Source organism: Zootermopsis nevadensis, unplaced genomic scaffold (genome assembly GCF_977971745.1).
Source record: "Zootermopsis nevadensis isolate Lab colony 2312 unplaced genomic scaffold, Znev_1.0 Znev_ptg000053l, whole genome shotgun sequence".
NCBI classification, from domain to species: domain Eukaryota; kingdom Metazoa; phylum Arthropoda; class Insecta; order Blattodea; family Termopsidae; genus Zootermopsis; species Zootermopsis nevadensis.
Window position 1 is genome coordinate 45,375 of NW_028259185.1, and position 27,376 is coordinate 72,750.

At 36.6% G+C, this 27,376-nt stretch overlaps 1 protein-coding gene and 2 long non-coding RNA genes across 12 annotated transcripts; 2 read left to right on the plus strand and 1 right to left on the minus strand.

Annotated features, from left to right (window-relative positions):
* Window positions 1-89: 89 nt before the first annotated feature.
* On the minus strand, window positions 90-14,461 carry LOC147871456 (uncharacterized). Of its 9 annotated transcripts, none has more exons than XM_087361168.1 (8): window positions 13,285-13,426; window positions 12,532-12,648; window positions 10,466-10,584; window positions 8,772-8,965; window positions 6,586-6,710; window positions 5,165-5,283; window positions 3,459-3,652; window positions 90-2,850 (listed from the first exon to the last, which is right to left on the minus strand). In XM_087361168.1, exon 8 carries the CDS (start codon window positions 957-959, stop codon window positions 288-290), a length of 672 nt encoding a protein of 223 aa, XP_087217294.1. In that variant the 5' UTR covers window positions 960-2,850; window positions 3,459-3,652; window positions 5,165-5,283; window positions 6,586-6,710; window positions 8,772-8,965; window positions 10,466-10,584; window positions 12,532-12,648; window positions 13,285-13,426; the 3' UTR covers window positions 90-287. The 9 variants fall into 9 exon arrangements, with proteins under 9 accessions (XP_087217294.1, XP_087217293.1, XP_087217292.1 ...); XM_087361167.1 differs by having other exon boundaries at window positions 6,586-6,702; window positions 12,532-12,656; window positions 13,285-13,415; XM_087361166.1 differs by having other exon boundaries at window positions 12,532-12,656; window positions 13,285-13,415.
* On the plus strand, window positions 13,561-15,446 carry LOC147871457 (uncharacterized). Its single transcript, XR_015538772.1, has 2 exons — window positions 13,561-13,869; window positions 14,384-15,446. It is a non-coding gene; the product is annotated as an uncharacterized LOC147871457 (long non-coding RNA).
* A 5,374-nt stretch (window positions 15,447-20,820) lies between these two features.
* Window positions 20,821-26,732, plus strand: LOC147871458 (uncharacterized). 2 transcript variants are annotated; one of them, XR_015538770.1, is made up of 3 exons: window positions 20,821-20,960; window positions 23,638-23,797; window positions 24,116-26,732. It is a non-coding gene; the product is annotated as an uncharacterized LOC147871458 (long non-coding RNA). The 2 variants fall into 2 exon arrangements; XR_015538771.1 differs by having other exon boundaries at window positions 20,823-20,960; window positions 23,665-23,797.
* Window positions 26,733-27,376: the final 644 nt, after the last annotated feature.

Consider the following 27,376-nt stretch of genomic DNA (forward strand, 5'->3'; position numbering starts at 1 on the left):
ATTCTTTTAGATCGGTAGATGTGTTATGTTCAGATCTTTGTCCAACTTCTATAACAGCAAACTGTGAAGATCTACCCACCATTTTCAACATTTGCTCAACATTTTCCAGTGATAATCTAGCAATTTTTTTGTTACAGATAATTGTCAAAGTAGCACCTCCATGAACATCATGCAACATCTTCCTTGTGTCTCCTTGGACATTAGTTGATTTAACAGGTGACTCAGAATCAGTCTCTGGTGCAGACTCCTCAGGTTTCGTTTCAGCGTCCTCAGCGATTTCCAACATTTCAACGGAATGGGGGCCAAACTCTTACCATTGTTTCTATGCTTCTGCTGGGGTAGACCACATGCTTAATGGGTTCCAAAGAAGAGACTACTGACTTTAAAATTCCCTTTACCTCCACTACTTGGCAAGGATCTGCCTCTTGTTCGGAGCCTACGTGCTCCACCTTGGCATTACTGGTCACAAGTGTGTTCGTTGACACTTGAGAGAAGAGTATACTGTCCTTTGCCAAGCAAAATGTATCCATTTCATCTGCATCTTGAGAAGAATGTGCAGGAGATTCTAATGTTTTCACAATATCCCCTTGGTTTCGATCTGCAATAACTTGAGTTTCAGTTGCTATGCTACTTTTATCTTTTTCTTCTCCTTTATTTATAATTATTCCATCTGTTTCAGGTAATTCCACTGTTCTTATTTCATCTTGTACTGCACTCACAAAATATCTGTGCTGAGTATCGTCATAAATGACAATTTCCGGATACTGCCTTACTTCTGCTGGTGGTTCAGATTCCATTCGTTCCTCAGGTTTTTCTGGTGTGTTCCCTACAAGAGGTCTACTTGCTCCTTCACACTGAATTTTTCTAACTTCATCTTCGTCTAATAAATCTTCAAATACAGGATTCAGATAGCCCATACATACCTGTTCTACTGCATCATGTTCAATAAATTCTAACATAAACTAGAAACGTAGAGAAACAGGACATATTTATAAGCATAAAAATTCAAAATAGCATACACAATCTGCATAACACCTTTAATCTACAAAGATCCTAACGACGCATAATAAAACAGCAAGATTTTTGAAATTACAGACCAAACTACTTGGGGTCTTAACAATGCTAGTACCTGGAAATGTCATTAAATTCAAGAAAGCTAGATGTTACATACCATAAGTTTATATTTCAACTTATATAATTTGTACATAAGCTCAAATTATCTCTATCAAAATATCTCTTATGACAAACATAGTTCATACAAAGCCCATGCAATGGATCCACACATGTAAATGAATTAATGCTCAATCATATCTTTGTTGTAACAATTACTATACATTTAGTATTTACTGCCTTAAGATCACCTGGTATAGTAAAATTTCATAAATGTCTGACTGAATAAAGCTGTGCAAACAGTTTATCATTAATAGTTTCAATATTTTAATATTTTCCGTCAAATCACAATTTTAATAAGATAATAAAATATAAAATATTTAAAATATCGTTTCACGTTCCGCATCGAATTTCAGTATTAAACCTCGACCCGACACAGTAATACCTCTAGATGTCTTCCGCTAGACACGTCATATCTCTATCAACTCATCACCGACTAATATTGAACATCAGATGAACCACGCCACATAAAAAACAATACCTTCGTTCTAATATATAAGAGTAATCTGATAACATTTTCAATAAACTGCATAACATTGTAAATGATTGTAATTCGAGTTTTAGATTTACCAATCTAATTTATACCTGCGGACGGTTAAATATAACCGAAACATGTCGTAAGAGACGTTCCAATTTTTAAATCGATCATTCGATGCGGAACGTGAAATGATATTTTAAATATTTTATATTTTATTATCTTATTAAAATTGTGATTTGACGGAAAATATTAAAATATTAACCTAAATCACAATATGACGCAAATATACTACCTTATTAATAGTTTTATTAAATAATGGAACTGTTCTTATCAGATCACTACAGTTCATACGCTAACCAAAGATCCTGATTGTATCCTCCAAGTGTGGTTACAAATGCAACAATCAGTGAGGAAAAGGTTAAGCTTGCGACCCTTTAAAGGCAACCTCACAATTCATTCTGACCCGCAATTTCAAAACCACTGGACCAGAGCATGTATTGTTACAGAAACAAAAATTTAGGATTTTGAAACCTAAAGAATGAAGCTTCATACATAATGTGCAATTACATACAGTAATACTCTTAAACCAGAGAAGAGCTGTACCAACTAATACATCCTCGATGTCAACATTCATCTACAAATAATGCTATAATGGAGGCAGCAGTCATTAATTCAAAATCACAATGAGAAAAGACCTGATTGCAATGTACTGTTAAATGCAGCAACATTACGTTTGGTCCCTAAAGTCTTGGCTAGCTCCTAAAATTGTAATGAATTTTACCAACACTGACAATAACAAACTGTAATCAAAATCTAACTGACTAACTAACTAACTAGATGGCTTAAGGAACCCGAAGGTTCATCACCGAATTAACCAAAGCCCTGTCCTGGGCCAACAAAATCCAGTCTCCTTCAACTCCTCCCATAGATCCTGTCTGACATTATCCTCCCATCTACGTCTAGGTCTCCCCAGCGGTCTCTTCCCTTCAGGTTTCCCAACCAATACCCGGTGCACACATCTTGCCCCATCCATGCGTGCTACATGCCCGGCCCATCTCAATCTTCTCGACTTAATCACCCTGGCAATACTGGGGGAGCAGTACAGATTTTTAAGCTCGTCACTGTGCAGTTTTCTCCACGCCCCATCGTCTTCCCTCTTAGGCCCAAATATCCTCCTCAACACCCGATTAATCAAAATCTACCTGTAAGTATATAAGCAATGCATTGATTTTACCAAATTGTATAAATACAAAACATAACATTTAGCCTCCTACTTATTAACAATGACATACAAATTAATGTGAGAAAATTAACATCATATTATTCTGAGTTATCAGAGTAGCAAAAGGTCTTTTTACACAAAAGTCATTAAAAGTTTTAATATTATTCAAACTGACCTAAACAAGATAGACAACAGGTAAAAGCCAAGAAGAAATTCATTTTTGCTGCTACCTACACAAATATCCATGGACGTCCAAAGTCTACGAAGGCAGAAAAGTTCAGTATTTGCTGGATTCAAACGTATTAGTATTATAGCGCACACATTTTCACACGCAACGTATCTTCAAAACTGATTTAGTTCTTAGATTTGTGGGTAAAATAATTGAAAAAGACAACAGTACACTGAAATATTTACAATTAAAATCTTACCAGTTACCAAAATAATGCAAATCAGAGTGAATTATTGTAAAACCAAATAAAACCATTTTGAAACTAATGTTAACATAATTACTATTATTTATCCCATAAAAAAATCATACAAAGTTTACCTGTACATATCATATGCAAAATATAATGGGGCTATACACACCTCAAAAGTCTCTTTGGAAATGGTGAAGGTTTAAATTCTACATCATAATGAATGGCAATTTTGTTCCGAAGCGTTGACAAGTCCAGTTTTTCTTCCTTTAGTCCCACAACCTGTCCTATTTGGGATCTTTAATGTCTCAATTCCTTTAGTTACAGCTGCAACATCAGCGTCTCCAGTCTGTTGCCTTACGGTGCCTGCGATTTCATCAATGAACAACAAAATACATTTTAAATTTATAAATATTCTTTATTCAAGAAAATAAGAACTGAGATCATTTCAAACCATTTCGTAACTTATCATTTGAGCTGGAAAAGTACAGTTAAGTTAAAAAATTATTTTAAAATTAAATTTCCAACACAAAAATTTAATTTCAAAGTTATCGATCAACGACCTTCCTGAGCACGATATCAGAATTTTTGTAATGAAAATAAATATTTGCATATGGACACAAAGTAAAATATACTTCAGGCCACTGACATTTTCTGACTTTGTAATATGAAGTGTCTCGGAGTGTGGGTAAACAATTAATTTTACTCACATTCCAGAGGCAATTGGAAATTGCAAAGGCTTGTCTTATTTTATGTAACAATGCTCTAAGAATTGCATAGCTGTGAGGATTGTGTATTGAGCCACAAATTTAACCAACTAGCTTCTATTACATTTTTCAGGACAGTACACACCTTGTATACAGGACAAACAGGCTTCCATCATCACCACTGTCTCACAACAGTGTCATATTACCTGGTATCCATCCATAATCTATTTATATTATATTTGTAATTATTTGTCTCAAATTTATTGCTTAGAATGCACACCTGGATATTCAGAGCCTGAATTATAAATATTTATACAATTTTTAACGCTGAATGCAGTGTCGTCCGTTATCTCGACACACGCATTCAACTACATTATTCTTCTTAACGTCGTGTGAAACACCTTTGGTATTTTATGTATCGCTATTTACCAAGACATGAGACTGTTTTTGTTGTCTCACAAAATTATGTTACACAAATTCTTAAATTCTTACATCCAAATTTTGAGACTGCGATGTTCTGTCTGTTGTGCAGATGGTACTTTGCGTTCTTTGCAAAAACTAGCAATATTCCAAGGGAGACTGCTAATATTTCAAGATAGCAACTCCATCACATGTGAAGAAATAATTTTAGAAGGCGCAAGGCTTGCTTGGTACGTCGGCGGTAGCATAGCTGCTGGTAGGGCCTCCCTACCCAGATTGGTCAAGGGGGGAGAGGTCAGACTAAGACAGGTACTCAGGTCCTCCAGGTTGGGGGTTGCACTTTAAAAAGGAAGATGATTTTAAACCTCAATCAAAGCCTCGGACAGACGGACCTAACAGAGGATAGGACCAAATGAAAGAGGAGGATTGAGGAGGCCATGGACGGAATATGGACCGGAGAGCCATAGAAGAAGAGCGAGGCTTGCTTAGAAGCAAGAGGTCAGCTCATTGAGACTCCTCTATCAAATAAGGTAAGCTGCAGTGCTTAGGGAGGTGATAAATCTACCGTCCTTCTAGTAGAACCTTGAGCACGCATCAAATTGATGAACCATGAACACAAGTCGTGTTAAAGCTCGGTCCGTCTGCTCAGCAGTAGTTTCTTCCGTGTACGTTTTGGTAGAGATTGTTTCGTATGAATATATATTGATTCAATATGAATACAATATTGCATGTAACAGATTCTGTGTATTACCTGGCAATTGAAAATAGTTGAATACTTAGTTGGAAGGCCATTGTATTGTCTTGCTCTGTCTGTGGCAACTGCAGGTACTTAAAAGGAACAATGTTGTCCATTGATGTAACAACGCCTGTCTGGAACATAACAAGAAATATCCAGTTGAAGCACAACCAGTCACAGTCACTCTGTTAATGCTAGCACACGCCCACCAACTAGGTAATTACTTAGACTTCCTGGTTAGAACAAGAATGAGATATAATACTGAAGTGGATATTAAGAAATATGACTAAAAGCAGCTCACACGAGATTTGCTAGACACATGTCGGAGGCCATCTCAAAGGAATACTTACAAATTAAGATACTACACCTCAATCAAAGCCTCGGACAGATGGACCTAACAGAGGACCGAATGGAAGAGGAGAATCGAGGAGGCCACGGACCGAATACAGACCGGAGAGCCAACAAATTTATGGACAAGGTGGAAGATTACTAAAGATAACTATGACATCACCTGAAAAGCAATAATGAAGCTGTTCTTTCGAATGCCAGAAGATGGACGTCGGTAGTCTGTCAGTAAATATCCTCCGTGACATTATCATGGACAGAAACAGAAAGCTATTCCTTATGCTGACAGTGGTTTACTAATGAATTTCAATTTTAAATTAGTTACACACAAATTTATAACACTGCTTAGTGGGCACGCAATACTATTCTGTTGTGCGTGACTAGAACAAGTGTATTTTCATTCAATCTTATGTAAAGGATTCTTACTAAAGCTTAATACCATGACACAAATTTTTACTATATTATTATTATTATTATTATTATTCAGTGTTCTGTCTTACGACAGGTCCATTGCTCTGCCCAAAAAGAGCTCTCCAGTTTTCCCTATTCTCAGCTTCTCGTTTTAATTCCTGGAACTTCATCTTCTTTCCTTCTTTCAGATCGTCGGTTAGCTGTATCAGTCTTCTTCCCAGTCCTCGCTTTCCTTCAACTTGGCCTTCGATGATATCACATTACATAACTAAAACTGCCAGTATGCTTCCTATTATATTTGTCTTACTGAACATAAAAACACATCAGAATCTTTCTGATAGAAACATCTTTTTCATTTTAGAGTGGAAAACTGTCTACAGTGAGAACAAAACTTTTGTTTATATTACATGCGCTATCACACCTTCAATTGTGTTCCAAGCAACATCACTACAGGAAAAATTGATAAATAGTTGGTTTCTACTACAGTTTTCATTCCTTTAGTCCCACAACCTGTCCTATTTGGGATCTTTAATGTCTCAATTCCTTTAGTTACAGCTGCAACATCAGCGTCTCCAGTCTGTTGCTTTACAGTGCCTGCAAGTTCATCAATGAACAACATCCTTTAGTTTAGTCCTAATAAGGATCTATGGAATGTAAATAAACTCTACTCCCTAACATACCTGAATAATGCATTTCCTTATCCAAGTCACAAACATTCCAGGTGCTTCATTCTGTCTGGTTCTTCACATCTCCAACTCCACCTAAGCTGGTTCCCCATCACACACACAACTGCTCTTCTGAAACACTAATATTCAGATAACTTGGTCTGCCATCTCTTGGTAATATTACTCCACGATATATGCATAAAAGAGGGGAGATACAGTTCACAAGGCAGTTGCCATTCAGCACATCCTATTCAGTATTAAACCTCGACCCGACACAGTAATACTTCTAGATGTCTTCCGCTAGACACGTCATGTCTCTATCAACTCATCACCGACTAATATTGAACATCAGATGAACCACGCCATATAAAAAACAATACCTTCGTTCTAATATATAAGAGTAATCTGATAATAACATTTTCAATAAACTGCATAACATTGTAAATGATTGTAATTCGAGTTTTAGATTTACCAATCTAATTTATACCTGAGGACGGTTAAATATAACCGAAACATGTCGTAAGAGACGTTCCAATTTGTAAATCGATCATTCGATGCGGAACGTGAAATGATATTTTAAATATTTTATTATCTTATTAAAAATTGTGATTTGACGGAAAAAATATTAAAATATCAACCTAATTCACAATATGACGCAAATATACTACCTTATTAATAGTTTTATTAAATAATGTAACTGTTCATATCAGATCACTACAGTTCATACGCTAACCAAAGATCCTGATTGTATCCTCCAAGTGTGGTTACAAATGCAACAATCAGTGAGGAAAAGGTTAAGCTTGCGACCCTTTCAAGGCACCCTCACAATTCATTCTGACCCGCAATTTCAAAACCACTGGACCAGAGCATGTATTGTTACAGAAACAAAAATTTAGGATTTTGAAACCTAAAGAATGAAGCTTCATACATAATGTGCAATTACATTCAGTAATACTCTTAAACCAGAGAAGAGCTGTACCAATTAATACATCCTCGATGTCAACATTCATCTACAAATAATGCTATAATGGAGGCAGCAGTCATTAATTCATAATCACAATGAGAAAAGACCTGATTGCAATGTACTGTTAAATGCAGCAACACATGGCAACCACATTACGTTTGGTCCCTAAAATCTCGGCTAGCTCTTAAAATTGTATTGAATTTTACCAACACTGACAATAACAAACTGTAATCAAAATCTAACTAACTAGATGGCTTACCGAACCCGAAGGTTCATCACCGAATTAACCAAAGCCTTCCACTGGACCCTGTCCTGGGCCAACAAAATCCATTCTCCTTCAACTCCTATCTCCCATAGATCCTGCCTGAGATTATCCTCCCATCTATGTCTAGGTCTCCCCAGCGGTCTCTTTCCTTCAGGTTTCCCAACCAATACCCGGTGCACACCTTGTCCCATCCATGCGCGCTACATGCCCCGCCCATCTCAATCTTCTCGACTTAATCACCCTGACAATACTGGGGGAGCAGTACAGATTTTTAAGCTCGTCATTGTGCAGTTTTCTCCACGCCCCATTGTCTTCTCTCCTAGGCCCAAATATCCTCCTCAACACCCGATTAATCAAAATCTACCTGTAAGTATATAAGCAATGCATTGATTTTACCAAATTGTATAAACACAAAACATAAACATTTAGCCTCCTACTTATTAACAACGACATACAAATTAATGTGAGAAAATTAACATCACATTATTCTGAGTTATCAGAGTAGCAAAAGGTCTTTTTACACGGAAGTCATTAAAAGTTTTAATATTATTCAGACTGACCTAAAGAAGATAGACAACAGGTAAAAGCCAAGAAGAAATTCATTTTTGCTGCTAGCTACACAAATATCCATGGACGTCCAAAGTCTACGAAGGCAGAAAAGTTCAGTATTTGCTGGATTCAAACGTATTAGTATTATAGCGCACACATTTTCACATGCAACGTATCTTCAAAACTGATTTAGTTCTTAGATTTGTGGGTAAAATAATTGAAAAAGACAACAGTACACTGAAATATTTACAATTAAAATCTTACCAGTTACCAAAAAATGCAAATCAGAGTGAATTATTGTAAAACCAAATAAAACCATTTTGAAACTAATGTTAACATATTTATTATTCTTTATCCCATAAAAAAATCATACAAAGTTTACCTGTACATATCGTATGCAAAATATAATGGGGCTATACACACCTCAAAAGCCTCTTTGGAAATGGTGAAGGTTTAAATTCCACATCATAATGAATGGCAATTTTGTTCCGAAGCGTTGACAAGTCCAGTTTTTCTTCCTTTAGTCCCACAACCTGTCCTATTTGGGATCTTTAATGTCTCAATTCCTTTAGTTACAGCTGCAACATCAGCGTCTCCAGTCTGTTGCCTTACGGTGCCTGCGATTTCATCAATGAACAACAAAATACATTTTAAATTTATAAATATTCTTTATTCAAGAAAATAAGAACTGAGATCATTTCAAACCATTTTGTGACTTATTATTTGATCTGGAAAAGTACAGTTAAGTTAAAAAATTATTTTAAAATTAAATTTCCAACACAAACATTTAATTTCAAAGTTATCGATCAACCGCCTTCCTGAGCACAATATCAGAATTTTCGTAATGAAAATAAAAATTTGCATATGGATACAAAGTAAAATATGCTTCAGGCCACTGACATTTTCTGACTTTGTAATATGAAGTGTCTTGGAGTGTGGGTAAACTCACATTCCAGAGGCAATTGGAAATTGCAAAGGCTTGTCTTATTTTATGTAACAATGCTCTAAGAATTGCATAGCTGTGAGGATTGTGTATTGAGCCACAAATTTAACCAACTAGCTTCTATTACATTTTTCAGGACAGTACACACCTTGCATACAGGACAAACAGGCTTCCATCATCACCACTGTCTCACAACAGTGTCATATTAACTGGTATCCGTCCATAATCTATTTATATTATATTTGCAATTATTTGTCTCAAATTTATTGCTTAGAATGCACACCTGGATATTCAGAGCCTGAATTATAAATATTTATACAATTTTTAACGCTGAATGCAGTGTCGTCCCTTATCTCGACACACGCATTCAACTACATTATTCTTCTTAACGTCGTGTGAAACACCTTTGGTATTTTATGTATCGCTATTTACCAAGACATAAGACTGTTTTTGTTGTCTCACAAAATTATGTTACACAAATTATTAAATTCTTACATCCAAATCTTGAGACTGCGATGTTCTGTCTGTTGTGCAGATGGTACTTTGCGTTCTTTGCAAAAACTAGCAATATTCCAAGGGAGACTGCTAATATTTCAAGATAGCAACTCCATCACATGTGAAGAAATAATTTTAGAAGGCGCAAGGCTTGCTTGGTATGTTGGCGGTAGCATAGCTGCTGGTAGGGCCTCCCTACCCAGATTGGTCGAGGGGGGAGAGGTCAGACTAAGACAGGTACTCAGGTCCTCCAGGTTGGGGGTTGCACTTTAAAAAGGAAGATGATTTTAAACCTCAATCAAAGCCTCGGACAGACGGACCTAACAGAGGATAGGACCAAATGAAAGAGGAGGATTGAGGAGGCCATGGACGGAATATGGACCGGACAGCCACAGAAGAAGAGCGAGGCTTGCTTAGAAGCAAGAGGTCAGCTCATTGAGACTCCTCTATCAAATAAGGTAAGCTGCAGTGCTTAGGGAGGTGATAAATCTACCGTCCTTCTAGTAGAACCTTGAGCACGCATCAAATTGATGAACCATGAACACAAGTCGTGTTAAAGCTCGGTCCGTCTGCTCAGCAGTAGTTTCTTCCGTGTACGTTTTGGTAGAGATTGTTTCGTATGAATATATATTGATTCAATATGAATACAATATTGCATGTAACAGATTCTGTGTATTACCTGGAAATTGAAAATAGTTGAATACTTAGTTGGAAGGCCATTGTATTGTCATGCTCTGTCTGTGGCAACTGCAGGTACTTAAAAGGAACAATGTTGTCCATTGACGTAACAACGCCTGTCTGGAACATAACAAGAAATATCCAGTTGAAGCACAACCAGTCACAGTCACTCTGTTAATGCTAGCACACGCCCACCAACTAGGTAATTACTTAGACTTCCTGGTTAGAACAATAATGAGATATAATACTGAAGTGGATATTAAGAAATATGACTAAAAGCAGCTCACACGAGATTTGCTAGACACATGTCGGAGGCCATCTCAAAGGAATACTTACAAATTAAGATACTCATCACTTACTACACCTCAATCAAAGCCTCGGACAGATGGACCTAACAGAGGACCGAATGGAAGAGGAGAATCGAGGCGGCCACGGACCGAATACAGACCGGAGAGCCAACAAATTTATGGACAAGGTGGAAGATTACTAAAGATAACTATGACATCACCTGAAAACAAATAATGAAGCTTGCATACCAACATTTACTTTCAACTAAACATAAAATCCATATAACTGCAAAATCGTGTTTTCAAGATATTCGGGAACAATAACGAATTACTGATGCAGGTTTCCAACACTGGTCCTGTCTTCAACTCCATCGTGGCCAGCAAGCAGATACATCAATCGCACAAGAACATTAAGTTTTCGTTTCAAAGGCTCTGTGATATTATTTAAACACCAAAAGGGTTCTTCAGCACTAAAAAAGTTTGAGAACCACTGGTATGGAGCATCACTTCTTGCCTCCTCTTCAGTCACGACAGCCTCCCTCTTGACGTTTCCCGAGTTCCATGTCTTCTCTATCATCTACCTTTCTTCCACCTTTCTGTAATACGTAGCATGCATACAATGCGTAACCATGGTCCCCGTCAGCTGAGTATATAACAGAAATAAGCTTACTATGCGTTATTTTTTAAAAAGGGCTTCAAATTCACACTATACGTTCCTTGCTTGGCTTATGCTGTGAAGCGTACATGGGATGTACATAATATAAATTGTAATTATAGTAACACAACAGGTATGACGGGACGCCTCTGTAGGCTTGCAGCAAAAACAGAATGGTGCGAGTAAATTTTAAAGGATTCTGAAGCTGGATTACTAAATTCTCTGTTCTTTCGAATGCCAGAAGATGGACGTCGGTAGTCTGTCAGTAAATATCCTCCGTGACATTATCGTGGACAGAAACAGAAAGCTATTCCTTATGCTGACAGTGGTTTACTAATGAATTTCAATTTTAAATTAGTTACACACAAATTTATAACACTGCTTACTGGGCACGCAATACTTGTCTGTTGTGCGTGACTAGAACAAGTGTATTTTCATTCAATCTTATGTAAAGGATTCTTACTAAAGCTTAATACCATGACACAAATTTTTACTATATTATTATTATTATTATTATTCAGTGTTCTGTCTTACGACAGGTCCATTGCTCTGCCCAAAAAGAGCTCTCCAGTTTTCCCTATTCTCGGCTTCTCGCTGTAATTCCTGGAACTTCATCTTCTTTCCTTGTTTCAGATCGTCGGTTAGCTGCATCAGTCTTCTTCCCAGTCCTCGCTTTCCTTCAACTTGGCCTTCGATGATATCACATTACATAACTAAAACTGCCAGTATGCTTCCTATTATATTTGTCTTACTGAACATAAAAACACATCAGAATCTTTCTGATAGAAACAACTTTTTCATTTTAGAGTGGAAAACTGCCTACAGTGAGAACAAAACTTTTGTTTATATTACGTGCGCTATCACACCTTCAATTGTGTTCCAAGCAACATCACTACAGGAAAAATTGATAAATAGTTGGTTTCTGCTACAGTTTTTATTCCTTTAGTCCCACAACCTGTCCTATTTGGGATCTTTAATGTCCGAATTCCTTTAGTTATAGCTGCAACATCAGCATCTCCAGTCTGTTGCTTTACAGTGCCTGCAAGTTCATCAATGAACAACATCCTTTAGTTTAGTCCTAATAAGGATCTATGGAATGTAAATAAACTCTACTCCCTAACATACCTGAATACTGCATTTCCTTATCCAAGTCACAAACATTCCAGGTGCTTCATTCTGTCTGGTTCTTCACATCTCCAACTCCACCTAAGCTGGTTCCCCATCACACACACAACTGATCTTCTGAAACACTAATATTCAGATAACTTGGTCTGCCATCTCTTGGTAATATTACTCCACGATATATGCATAAAAGAGGGGAGATACAGTTCACGAGGCAGTTGCCATTCAGCACATCCTCTTCAGTATTAATCCTCTGATCTCAAACTCCTCTTTGATACAGACAAGGCATTCACACCAAAATTATAACTGTACACATCCTCGGAGAGCAACTAGACGCACGAGGGACTGAGGTCTTCCTAATGGCCTTATGAGGCATCTTATCAACACCCGATACCTCGTCACTAAGAACTTAAAGTGTGCCACATCAACATTATTCCATCCTGTCACTCTACCTACTTACTTTTACTTTGTTCATTGCAGCAAGTTCTTACACAACTATAAATCATCAGCTACTGCATTTCCACAAGCAGTCACAGACGTAATTTTTCCTATAGAGGCACTCTACATCATAATCAATTGGCCAACTAAGCCGACCTTCAACGCAATCGAATTAGTTCTTACTTTACGTCCTCCACACAAGGGAAAGATGACACACATAAATTCAACACAAACTCAAATAACATAACATTAACTTGCACGCTCTCGCAATATATTACAGAAGAAATGCAGTGGACAGAAGAGATACACAATACTTACGCCATTATCTCGTACGCAGGGATGGCAACATCTGAGAAGCAGCGAACAAATCCCGGGATCGCGGGAGAATGAGGGATATTCGATGATCATTCTTTGCGTACTGTAACAGACTCTGCTGCCATCTACCGATCTCGGATCTGAAGTAGATCTACGTCGAAGCACACTCCATTGCACTGCTGTTTGAAATGCTGCCTGAAATACCACTCCACAAATTGTAAAGCCGTCAGCAGCAACGGGATTGCTGAATATTTTATTCGTGACGGTTTCTCCTCTAGACTCTGCTGAAAATAATCAAATAAATAACATTAAAAGACAATTATAGTTCTTACAGGATTTACCATTTAATTGTTTGGAATTAGATGCGGTATTTATATAACACTAAGCCAAAATGAGTGTTCAGTTTCACGGTGTTTTTTTTTTAGTTATGTGCACTTTTACGTACTGGACACATCTGGATGGAACTAAAACTCTACTCAGTAACTGTGGAGAAGAAGTCTTCTCAAAAAGTCATCAGTTATTTTACTGATGTAGAAAATTAACCTTTCCCTTGCTAACAAACTCCTTACATCAGCAACTGGTAATTTAGTAAGTAGACTTACGACATATGACAGTCTCAATGCAACCCACCAGCTACAATAAAACATCACACACAATACATTTATAATATTTACAAATTATTCAAATTAATTAAAATCACGCTTTAATAGAAAACTTGGGTAGGACAAGAAACGGAACAAAACCACAATTACAAAATCAATATCTACCGCGCAATATCCCAGAAGACAGCCATCTTCACACACATCACCATAAGAACCTGAAATGAAACCCGATGCCAAAACTGACTGACAAAATATGATGCAGGCGTACCATGAACTGATCCCACATAAATTATTGTTCCCAATAGTAACTCTCTATATACCTTTCATATTATCTGTCTCCTTATGACATATACTCAAGAGGAAGCTAACTCAATTCTTCAATAAGTAACAGAACATACTCATGCATCCATGCATGAGTATGTGTTTGTATGCACCAACTTACCAGTATCTCTCCTAATGGGCTTTAATCGGAGACATTTGGATGCTGCTTTTGTGTTTAGTTTGATGTGGGCGATGCGGACACTGGAACTGAGAATATGCCTCACCATGTTCTTCTCGTATCGGTAACTCTCGCCACGTCATACGCCGAAATGCCTCGTCTGCCATGATACATCACCTCCTGACCATCAACAGCTACTCGGCAAACAATGGCAGTTGAAAATCAATATCAGTAGCCCTAAGGTGCCTTTCCATGGTAAAACTCTCTGTCAGAATGCTAAAGTTTGCTTTCTTTCAATTCTGTAACACACAATGGAATAGTTCTGTTAGCAAACTGTTCTATTTTTGTATTCCGATATGTGGTGAAACTTCCGTCATCTGTTCGCACAATAAAATAACTCTTAAGAATGAAAAAAAATTAGTGAGAAAGCCAGATAAAGCAAATCTTCACCCACATTTGGTCCATAGTTCATACGTCTCATACTATTAGCCTTCCAGCAGACGTTCTGTAATTCTTGGGAAGTAAAATCTCCTCTTCAATATATCTACAAGAAGTATATATATCTCACTTCAATACTATGATTAAATTTACTTTAAGGAAATAATTTGTTAACACCAAAATTAAAGTATTATTAGAAAACTCATCTGGTGTATTGGGAGTACACCTAAAGCACACTAGTGAAAATGTATTCCAGTCTGGAGAGGAAGGCAGTAAGTTCTTCAGAAAAACTGCAAGTTCCTTGCAAAATGGTGTTTCAATACACATAACAAATACAATTATGTAAACTTATTTCATTCCTCTTAATCATTCTGCCAATTCTCACTAAACATTGTCAATATAATCTTCACAACTGATAAAGAATCATTAAAAATGAAGAAAAAAATATTAAATAACTTAGTGAAGGAAGCCACTGAGAACAGAGAAAACTGAAGGCATTTCCATATTTTGTCAATTACTTAAAACACTGTCAGAATCTCAGACTATGACACCAAATGATAAAATTATTAATGAACAAAGAATTTGACGAGACGTCCATGGAAGCGATCATGGCGTAACTGAAGGTACATATTTTTTAAAAAAAAAATCTTGTATCCAACATAAAAATAAACCATTTGTGAACGTTATCCTTTTTGTAATACGACTAGACGTCTACAACATAATACACTACATTAACTCTTATAACCATTAATATGCGTAAGAAAACAGCATTCTACTCGACAGAAATAAGAACTATATATAACAAAAGGCTTCCAGTGATAATGTGTGAGGGTGTCTCGAGAGTCGAAGCTTCTGAACCACCAAAGTTATTTCCGTCTCATCGGATAACTAAAGGAGCGCAAATGACTGGTCAGTGATTTCTTTCACAATGGGATAGTTGCCTTGGTGTTACGGTGAGACACGATTAAACATCTGCGATGACTACGTAACATATACCAAAGTCTTCTTACGCATATTTCTATAACCTGGTAATCACAGCGTCTCAATGGATTTATGGATGAGTAACTGGAAAATAAAATTCTTTCATGTAAGAATAACGAGAATTTCTTTCAAAGGTACCACATTTGTAACACACAAGTTTAATACCATCAATAATCTTTGTAAATAATAAGATGATGGACCACGTACAATTAAGTTTATAAAATGTATTCTCCCATTTTCCTACCAGTGTGACAGATTCTGTAAGCCTCCTATATGACTAATGCTTAAAAATTACTTTTCTGTTATTTATTATTTAATTTTAATAAAATGTGTGTGTGTTTCGTTTAATAAATTACACTATCACACAATATATTTTTCGGTGTGCTATGTTCTGTTTCATAAATCATAAAGGTCTCTTGTGATCGTTATGAAATTTTAAAGAAGCAGCTCAGTTGTTTTTTTTTAAAAATATGCAGCTTGGCAATAAGAGTTTAAAATATGATGAATCAAAAACATTTATAACAGGAACACACTGTCATCAGAACAATACAAGCATACATCACAAGAAACAGAAATATATGTATCTGTAAATATATATCTTCACATGACTTAAATTTACATTCAAAATATACTAAGTCTTGGTTGTTGCACACAATTATGAATTTAATTTGCTAAGTTTTGTAGTAGTTAAATGATTTCTATGTTCTAACCGCAGGGGGGCAGCCTGGAAACTGAAACTGAGGCTCCTGATTTGATCCAGACAGCCATTTGTCTTTTTTTCATTTCCAGAGAGAATAAGTGACTCAGCTCATCAGCCAATGGCATCTTTTAGTTTGAAAACCAAAGGTTATCAACAACAATATATTTTATCAGTCCTAGGTACTAACAATCCAACGGTAAATCACTCATCACAATTACCAAAAGTCAAATATAATTGTGATTTCTATGGGTATCCAGTGCTTTGTGTTAATCTAGTCCTTATCACAAGGACAGTAAAAGCATTCCTGTGAGAGTACTGTCACAAACAAATAAAACCACACTGCGATTAATATTTTCATTAAAGGCACTGTTATCTGAAAAACAGTAAACTCCTGTACAAAACACTGAACTAAACTGAAGTTTGAAGGCTTTCACCTTGTTAAGGCTTGTGTTTATCATTTCTGGGGAAAGGACTGCGGCGTGCTAGGATGAGTTGACAGAGTTCTGGAGAAACTGGAAGTCTCCATCTCTCCTCATATTTTAGGGTTATGTATTATAAAGTGACATTAGAAATTATAATTAATGAATTAAAAGTCTGTATATTTTTTTTTAAATTCTGAAATGTGCCAATGAAGAGTTTATGAAGACTGAAAAAAAAGTAAACTGACACCAGAAGAAAGATTACTGTCAAACAAAATTCCAGACTAAAATGTGTCAACTCGTAACATGAAATGTAGGCCAGGTAATGCTTCATAAGTCCTTGCGCACTTTTAAATTACAATAACTTTTAACAGAAGATGAGGGCACAATTAACGCAGTTTATTCTGTCTCCCCAAATAGTTTCAGAGTTCTAAAATAAAGACATTTTGTTTACTACAATATCTGATCTTTTGAAAACCACTTCCTTCAAATCTCTCTTATTTAAATTCCATATATAATGGATACAAAAATTGCAGCCAAGTGATTAGCAATCATGCTTCAAATTTGGGAAGTCCAAGGTCCAGATCTTGGTCTGAGACTGGTTATCCTAACTGAGACTTGCATACCTCATCCATCTGTCCAATTCATTATTCATTAGTACTGAATTGTCATTAAAGCCTTGAAATCTTCTACTTTCAACATAAAATTATGGCACTGTAACTTTAAATGAGTGGCCACCTTGCATGACCAAACAATGTACTTGTAATAGCGACTCAAATAAACCCACAATGAAAATTCTATCTCTATATTGAAGTCACACAGCTTCTGCTACAGACTTAGCATATAAATACCCTGAGGCAGTAACGAAATATTAAATTCTGATGCTACAGAACAAATTTAAATAATTTAAAGGAAGAGAACTTACCTTCCCCCTTGACTTCATTCGTCTTCTTTGATTTGGATACATTTTCTGGGACAATCCCAGACTCTTCGGTTGATTTTATCTCTGGAGTTGCAATAACTTTCACAACTGGAACAGCTTTCTCCTCTGGGCTTCTTGTAAAATTAAGGACGACAAATTTATTTGTAGTATTCACAGTTTACAATTCTAAATGAGTCAGTAGGGAATTCAGTCACAAGGTAGCAAATAAATAACTTGATTTATTTAGAATAAAACCCAACAGAAAGACAGTTCACTTAAGGCAGAATTTGGTCATAAAAGCTTCGAAGTAAGGTTTCATAACACTGGAAATTGTCATAATAACTTTAAGGGGAAGGTAACAAACCACAACTAGCATAACTTAAGTTGAAAAGGTGAAAGCTTTTCCTTCACCTCTGTTCCTGACCTATGCAATGTTCATGTCTCCAGTACAACCTACAATAACCAATACGTTCTGTGTTTTAAATTCAAACTATAACACAATAAATTTCACTGTAATATTCTAAGACATATTTTGTCAACACATGCAAACTTTATGTAGTACTGCCAATTCTGTTACAAAAAATTCCAGTTCCAGGACAGATTTCGTGTACCTCACATAAGATGTAATTCATCCTGTACATGCGTACCTATATATTATACAATGATATGTATAATCATTTTAGAATTAACACTCAAAATATGAATGTTTATTTCGTACGTAAGGTCACCACCCACTGTGACCAACGTGGTAAACGAAGGCATGTATACTTTAGGGATAATGTCTCACTAAGTGAAATATCGCAAGACAACATATTGAGTTACATGAATTTCAGATATTCCACTGTGCCTATAACTGCTAGAAAATGTTTAGTTTGTCAAAGAGTTGCATTGAAACATTAGTTAAAATGAAAGGAACTTCCATGCTTGAATGTTGGTACTGAAAGTAAATCGACAATCTGACCGTATAATAAAGCGTGTTATTAAGACATATGTTTTCACATTATGAAAAACATACATGTTACAGTACTTAAATTCTATCAGTGTGATATTGAGAATATTTGCCGAATTAAGGAACAATAGTTTCAAATTTCACTACGGTATTAGTTCCGTTCAAAATGGCTGCCTGTGTTTATAGATTAGAATAATGTCGTCGTAAACTGATTGATATTATTTAGTACGTTACATTTGAAGAATGTTATTGTTATTCTTTTAGGTAACGATGCAAAGGACTTTTAAACTAAAGAAATGTTTATTGTGAGGGCTCTCAGCGACCAAGATATAAAGTGGTCGCACCACTCCCAGTTGAAACGTGCTTTGTAAGTTGCTCGTTCTGTTTCGAATTATATTAACAAAATTTATTTAAAAACACTTTGATTGAACACAGTAAGTGGCGGTTATACTGTAAGTAGTTTTGCATTGCATGTGATTGAATAGTTGATATCTTTATGTCAAGTTTTCATTAATTGTAGTAGCTCTTAATCTTGGTTAATTTTCCTGATTAATTGTCATAACCTTACATTGTAGATACGAAACGAACTGAAAGGTGCAGGTCAGGATGCCCCTAATCCATCATCTGCCTTGCCATTACCAAAGAATGATGAAGGCAATATCATTACAGCAGAGAAATACTTTCTTCCATTTGAATTGGCATGTCAGAGCAGATTGTCTTCAGGTACATAACTTGTTACTGAACTTGTGTGTTTTGCAAAGTACAGATTTTATTCTCATGCTACATACATTTGTAAATCAAACTTATTCATTTCAGAAACTCATAGCTTATGGACATTTAGCTGGAAATATTCCTGTCTCAGCTACTCCAGGAAAATATCTTATGTGTATGTTTCAGTGGCCCACAAACAGATGAAGGGGTTCAGTTACAAATGATAAAGGTAATAGAATTTATAAATTAAATAAATGTTTAAGTGTTGTGATCCATAACTGATGATCACTCATTGCCCTGATTATGGAAGCATAAGGAAAATATTGAGAAATATAGTTGTATTTACCATAGTAGAAATATACATTGTACAGTCTTGCCAGTTCTGTTCTTTTTCAATATTTTAACATCTATACAATGTTATACCTGTACCATAAAAGCAACCTAGGAGTCAGTTACATCTTCTTGTTCTTCCTTAAGTCATCTCCACACTTGTGGATAGTTGGAGAGGATTTTATTGTATAATAAAACTTGGTTATATAGGTGCAGCAGGTGGTCTGATCATGTCACAGTAGCTGCTGGAGTTATTCTTAATTGTTTCAAATGAAGACTAAGGAAATGCTGTAATGATATAGTAGATCATTTGATGAATCAAATTGTGTTATGTCAGCATATGAATACTGATAATAAGCTAATTTCAAGTTTGGGTGAGAAAGTGAGAGTTGGTGATGACCTTATTTTGGTTTCTGTAGCTACAGAGCGATGTCTCGTAAGTTATTTTACAGTAGATCTTCTGTGACCATTTCTGTTGTATTTTGATGACTAATAATCAAACTGCCTTTTGAAATAACTGATACAGAATGTGATTTATACACTACGAATCACATTAATCGATGGATATGATCCCCAATGCAGGGAATTGAACCTGATGATGGCCACATTGGGCTGAAAATGCTGTTCTAGAGAAATTACATTGAACTGAGTGTGTGAAAAGTGACAAAGAAGGAAAACCAAGGAGTGAAATCTCATCAACACTTGTTTCTTTATAGAGCTGAGAAGTCATAAATTAAATCATTTTATAAATACAATTCAAGAAGTGATTTGCAACACATGAACTAACATTGGTGCTGGGAATAAGAAACTGTCTTCACACTTGTCAGTAGTTACAGGTTGCAGCACTTGCCTTGTCCATTTATGGTATCTGTTTGTCCATTAATAAGACCTTCCTTTCTTTGTAACGAGTTTAATGACGCACTCGTGGCTTCAGAACTAGCCATATGGTCTTGTGTAATAACCCTGTAGTTAAGAGAGTCTTGGCTTACTTCAAGTCTGTTTCTATTAGGCCTCCAGCGTGGTTATTCAGAAGATGCTGTTGAAGCAGATGAACTTATAATGAATGGAGCATCACCAGAACCTTCTGCAAGCAAACTGAAGCATAAACCATCCAGACGTCCGAGGAGAGGCTCGCTGTCACATACGACAAACTGGAAAATGCACAAATGAATGGTACATTAGAACGAGGTAGGTATTCGTGGTTCTTCTGAAAATAATTAAGAATTGGTTATTAAACATGGTTAAATTACATGTGGTTTTGCAAAGGCAGTTGACTGAATTTCACACTTACTGCATATATTATCTGATTGAAAAGTATTTGTTTTAACACAAAATGAAATTATATTATATTACTTTGATGATGTGATGTCTCAGAACAGTACGAGCACATAAAGACATGTTTTAATTTGAAGAATGTGGAACTGCCTTTTGTCGCACGTTTAATATCAAACATATTTCCAGTATGGCACGGTCATAGGCCGAAAGATTGAAAATTTAAATTTATATGCTTTATGATGTTAAGAGAACTCATGTGGTCATTTTATATAAAAAATATTATTTGTAACTAATTGAATTTATTTTAAAAATTTGTTTTTATTTACATAGTTACTGCACACAACATATATTAATAATATTTGACTGATGCATTTTAAAAAATATTTAACCATTGATATTATTGCTTTTGTTGATTCCTGTTTTTCACATCTTTTATTGTTATTTGGCTCTTAATAAGAACTGTTCAAAAAATGTATTTTGGTGATATTTCATATGCGAAATTGTTACTTATTTACCATAATAGGTTTCTGTTCTTTGTTAAACAAATGTGTTTTGTCCTTTTTCATCTGGGTTTTACAACGGTGTACGAGGTTTGACTGTTTTGAAAGTAGGGAAGTGGGTTCAAGCTATTGTGGCAGTTCGTTCTTAATTTTTTTTTTTCTGGTGATGTAACATCTTTAAGACAAAGTAACTGCTTACGGTTTGAATTGAACAGACCGGTTTCCACTGTTGGATGTACTTGTAATGTAAGTCTTCTGGGTTGTGACACCGTGTAGTCTTATAAGTAATTAATAATGTCCCAGGGGAGCATATCACTTGTTAAAGATGGAATTCATACACATTTCTGCTCAGAAGGTGGAGGTGCTATGTTCCTCTGAACCCCTGTAAGGCTATATGATTTTATAACCAGATGACTGCATTCCACATCTTTAATACCATGAGAATCTGAAATCTAGGCTGTGCTGTATCAGCGAGCGTCTTGAGGAAGTAGCTTTAGTTTGGAGTTGGAGATGTTAAGAATCTCCAAAATACTATCAATGCTCCCTGCATCCATGCAGTTACATTGTCCAGAAAGGGGACCTAAATTGTTAGAAAATAATTATATAATTATATTTTGTTTATTTGAAACATGTTTTAGTACTGAATGTCATTGACACGTATGGTCTAATGGGTGCACAAAAGCAATGTAATTCGTTAATGGAACACGTGAATTTTGCTGCCATAGATTATGCATGTTTTCAAGTATGCTATACCTACAACACAATACATTGCTTATTTTATAGAGAATAATAATAATTTGTGCCTGAGATTTGAGTTTTTCATGGCAATGAAGATGGCAGTCATTGTCATAATTTGCATGAAAGTGTGTTAGAAGCCCACAATAATTAAATGTTATATTGTTAATAAAACGTGCTATTAAACATTAAGAGAATGCTTAAAATATTCTCAGAGAAATAATTTGGTTCACATGAAACAATGTTTATATGATAGCTGGGAATATTGTACAATGACATGACTGTCTCTCTGTGGGACTGTGGCTATTAACTGGACCATTGGCCAACCCCAGATGATACATGAATGAAAATGGAGCGTCAGTGAAATGATATTTGCAGGTAAAAACTGGAAAACTCAGGGAAAAACAAGTCCGAATGCAAATTTGTCCCCCACAAATCCCATATAGGCTGCCCTGGGCATGAACGTGAGCTTTACTGGTGAGAAGTCAGTGAATTATCACCTGTGCCCTGCCATGCCCGTCTCGGTATCTGCCTTACGTGTTGCATCCAGCATCTCGGCTTATAGAGACCGTGTGAGGCACAGACCGCGTTTGTTAGAGTCACAGTACATCAGACACAGTCCGACGGCGATCTGTCCTGCATGGCATCAGGTGGGGTGAAATTTGAAAAAAAATTGAAATTTCTTCAAAATTTTCGAAAAATCAAAAAACGCTGGAAATTGTCCAAAGAGCGCACAAAACCGAAAATTTTTGAAAAATTCCACTTTCAAAAATTTCAAAATTTTTGGGTTTTGTGCGCTTTTCAGACAATTTCCATCGTTTTTTGATTTTTCGAAAATTTTTAAAAATTTTAAATTTTTTAAAAAAATCAAAAAACGCACAAAACCAAAATTTTTTGAAAAATTCCACTTTCAAAATTTTTTCAAAAATTTTGGGTTTTTTGCGCTTTTCAGACAATTACCATCGTTTCTTGATTTTTCGAAAATTTTGAAATTTTTTTCAGAACTCTCACCAAGGGATGCATGCCAACCTCGGCGAATGCCTCACTATGTCTCTGCCGGACTCGTCCTCGATCCGTGTCTCTCTACTGCTTTCTGTCGCACATTTTGCAACATCTCACAGTTAGAACATCTCGTAGAATAACCTGTCTTGACTGTGACCTATGTAGCAGGTACTTCGAGAGCAACATTGACAAGTTTATTCGGTTCAGGATGTCTATTTCTTGTCCACCAATATTTCTGAATCTTGTCATTGCTTTTCAATAGGAAGGACAAAGTCATGGAAATAAGAGCTGAAAGTAGAATTGACATGTAATTGGAACTGTCAAATTATTTTAAAATATAAATTTTATCATAGATTCTTCTCTCGTAAACGTGATTCAAGCAATGGTCGTCTGAAGAAGGGAGGAACTCCCGAACCAGCTGTGGATGGAGATGTCAGTCCTGAGAGAAAACCAGTTGGCATGGGCCGCACTAGTAGACTACATGTGCGGACACCACAAGTGAGGGTCTCGCAGGTGAGCTTCTATACAATAAGGTTGTACTAAGAGGTACATGAAATATCCATTCGACTTCTATTTAATAAAAGGTTATGTTTTGGCTTCCTTATCCACCTTCAGGGCTTGTTACAGATGGTGTTTAATTTTGATATGACAGACTTTAAGACTTTTTTCCTCTGTGTATAAATTTCTCATGTACTGTCTCTAATTCTTTTGGCATTCTGCAGTTGGGGGGCTAAGCTGCCCTCTTATTCAGTTGTGCGTTACTTCATATTCTGCTAATTTTATTTCAGTAATAAATATAAATTAATTAACGAGTAAACAAATTGCTTTCAGACGGACTTGAAAATTATTCCACCTACCATCCGAGACAGAAGTCCAAAGGTAATGTCTGTCCCAGCTGTCTCAGGAGCGGAATCTATTGGCAACGAGATATTCGACTCATCAACGAGTACTTCTATGGTGTAAGGATCTTCCCTGGACAGGACCCAACTCATGTGTACGTGGGCTGGGTAACAACGCAGTATCACTTCTTCAGCAAGGATTTCAATCAGAGTAGTGTCCGCAAGGCTTCTGTTATGATTGTGGATGACGATGACAGAATTATTGAAAGGTGTTCTAATTTTCTTGACACGTTCTGCAATAGCGATGGCTTACGTAATGTTACAAGTAACTATTTAAGTTTATTCCAATTAAAACTGAGCTGTTACGTATACGTAATTAAGTTTATAGTCTTTTGAATTTAGAAACATTGGAATGCTTTTCTTTTTTGTAAGGAAAGGTGGTCTTATGTTATTATTACACCGTTTTAGTTCACATGTGTACATCCCACTAATTATTTTAGATTCATTTTGTGATATCACTAAATTTGGTATGTCTGTCATGCAATTAAAAGCCATACCAACTTTATACCCTCTAATTTCCCACAACCAGTAATGCCATCTTGGCTGCATTACAAACATATGAGGTGGGATTCATTTCCTCGTTCACAAGACTCCTCCTCGTTGTTCACTTTTTATCTTTGAAATTATGAAATTTGAAAGCAAACTATTAAGTTTTGTTACGATAGCATCGATCGTCAGAGTTGCTACGTGGTCCGAGCTGACGAACTCTACAATGAAGTAACTCATGATTCATCAGGCAAAGGGGCATCACAGGGAATGTTTGTTGGTTGCTTTGTTCACACAGCAGGGACAGGGAATTTAAATTACCATATTATAGGCTGCCGGCCTGACTTCATTCTGGGGTTAGTGGCTTGGTTAGGTTGCTAGGGCAACATGCAGCCAGCTGGATCATGTGTCCCAGTGAGGTTGCCAAGATTGCAGCAGAAATAAATTATGTTTTTGAGGGAAATTGAAATATTTAATAAATTTTGTAACTATAACTCCCTTAACCTTTTAAGTGCTAGTTTAAATCTGTGTATCTCCAACTGGACCAATTTAAAACCAACAGTGTTATGCTATGCTGTGCATGTGTTTTGATAAAACAGCGTACGTCTCTTAAAAACCCATACAGGACGCTGAAGTAAAATACGCATTGATCGGGAAATTGTACTTTGTAACTTAGAACATTTCTCAAGATATTGTTCACAAGAATTCTTATAATTGGAAGGAATGTTACACGTATATTATGCTATTATTAGATTCATATTCTGAAAAAAATATTGTGAATTTATTGATGTGTTTAGTGGGAAATGTGAACGTACTGTGTAAACTTCTCTTCTCCTATGTTGTTTTGATAGATGGAACCTGAAACATCTTTGTGGAAGCGACGAGCATGGGGCATGTTATACCACACGTTAGGTTAGGTTAGGTGTATATACACTTGTTGCTTTTAAGAAGTATCAAGTTTTAAGTCACAATACCAATTTCAAGTGATTATTATTATTATTATTCAGTGTGCTGTCTTACGACAGGTCCATTGCTCTTCCCAAAAAGAGCTCTCCAGTTGTCCCTATTCTCGGCTTTTCGCTTTAATTCCTGGAACGTCATCTTCTTTCCTTGTTTAAGGTCGTCGGTTAGCTGTATCAGTCTTCTTCCCAGTCCTCGCTTTCCTTCAACCTGGCCTTCGATGATATCACTCAGTAACCCATTCCTTCTCATATGTCCCAGCCAGTTAGCTTTCCTTCGTGTAATCGCCTGCAGAATGCTTCTTTGCTCGTTGACTCTCCTCAATACTTCTTCGTTGGTCACTCGATCCGTCCACCTGATCTTCTCTATTCTTCTCCAACACCACATTTCGAAACTCTCCAGGTATTTCTGTTCCTTCTTCCTGAGTGTCCAAGTCTCTGCTCCATACGTAACACTTCACTAGTTTCTTCTTCATCTCCAAGCCCAACTTGCTAGTGAGAAGTATCCTCTTCTTGACGAAACCTGCCTTGGCCATGGCTATCCTTGCTTTTACTTCCTTGGTGCATAGGGCGTCCGTCGTGACTATGCTTCCCAAGTACTTGAAATGCTCCACATTCTCCAGCCGTTGGTTTCCAACTACAACGTTCAACATTTGCGTCTGGGGACACGTTTACACATTTATTTTTCCGCTGTCACGCACTGTTGCTAGTACATCGGCTCAAAGTGGCCGCGTAACGGTGGTAATTGTGAAGGGGGCGTGGGATGTCCTGTGCTGATTAGGGAGCTGATGATCCCGGCAGAGGGACGTAACCCCACTCGCAGGACAAATTGCGCGGTCGGTCCCGGGCGTCCTCGGAGGTGTACAGCAGTTTGATCGAGGAAATAAAGAGGACCTCAGAGTCTGAGCGGAGATGAACAAGCAGGTCAGCTTTGATGTAGTGTAAGTCAACGATATGCTTTGCATGTGAGCCGAGGTTAAGAATGAGGAGCAGCGGGACAGCTTTACTTTTTTATATGCGTGTGGATGTTGCCTGTGTAGAATTATGTAGGTATACATGTATTTACATTTGCATCTGTGTTTAAATAAATACATATTTACCGAGCACTTGTTTAAGATCTGCTTGCTAGCCGACTGTGTCTGCTTTAATTCCCGGTTTTTAGTCTCGGCCACTGGACCGACCATGTAGCACGCACTCGCTTCCTGCGTTTCTTTGTGTAACAGCCAGGACCTTTCCTTAAATAAGCCACGGTTGATTATCCACATCCAAAATAATTCGTAATCACCAGTCTTTTAAACTGTAACATTATCAATAAGAGGACAAATATAAAGATAGCGGAGAAAGAGTAAATGATACAAAGCTCGACTAATAATATTTAATAATTCAGTCCGTACCGCAAAGTAAACACCACACTTCACCATTACATAGTTCAGCTGGTTGACGCTGTTTACGATGATAATCGACGTTTGTACTGAGATTCATACGAAAGCCGTAAATACTGTATGTGGACAAAATACGACGTAGCTTAAAATCAAGAGAGTTGGTACATATAGTTACCAATGTCGCTTAAAGTGTTGCTTGAAGAATATTCCGAGAGGAATAGATTGCTTCTCTGGTTTGTGAAATACATTAGGTATGAGCGGTTACATTTAAATTTCGGTTCGTTTTCACCGTAATTACAAAAATTTGCGCCTGGGCTATTGGCCTTGAGGCTTCAACGTTTAACATCGACTTGTTAAGCAACCCAC

What these genes read in the sequence shown, in the direction of transcription:
- LOC147871456 (XM_087361168.1), bottom strand. Translation starts at nt 959, where the DNA reads ATGTTAGAATTTATTGAACATGATGCAGTAGAACAGGTATGTATGGGC.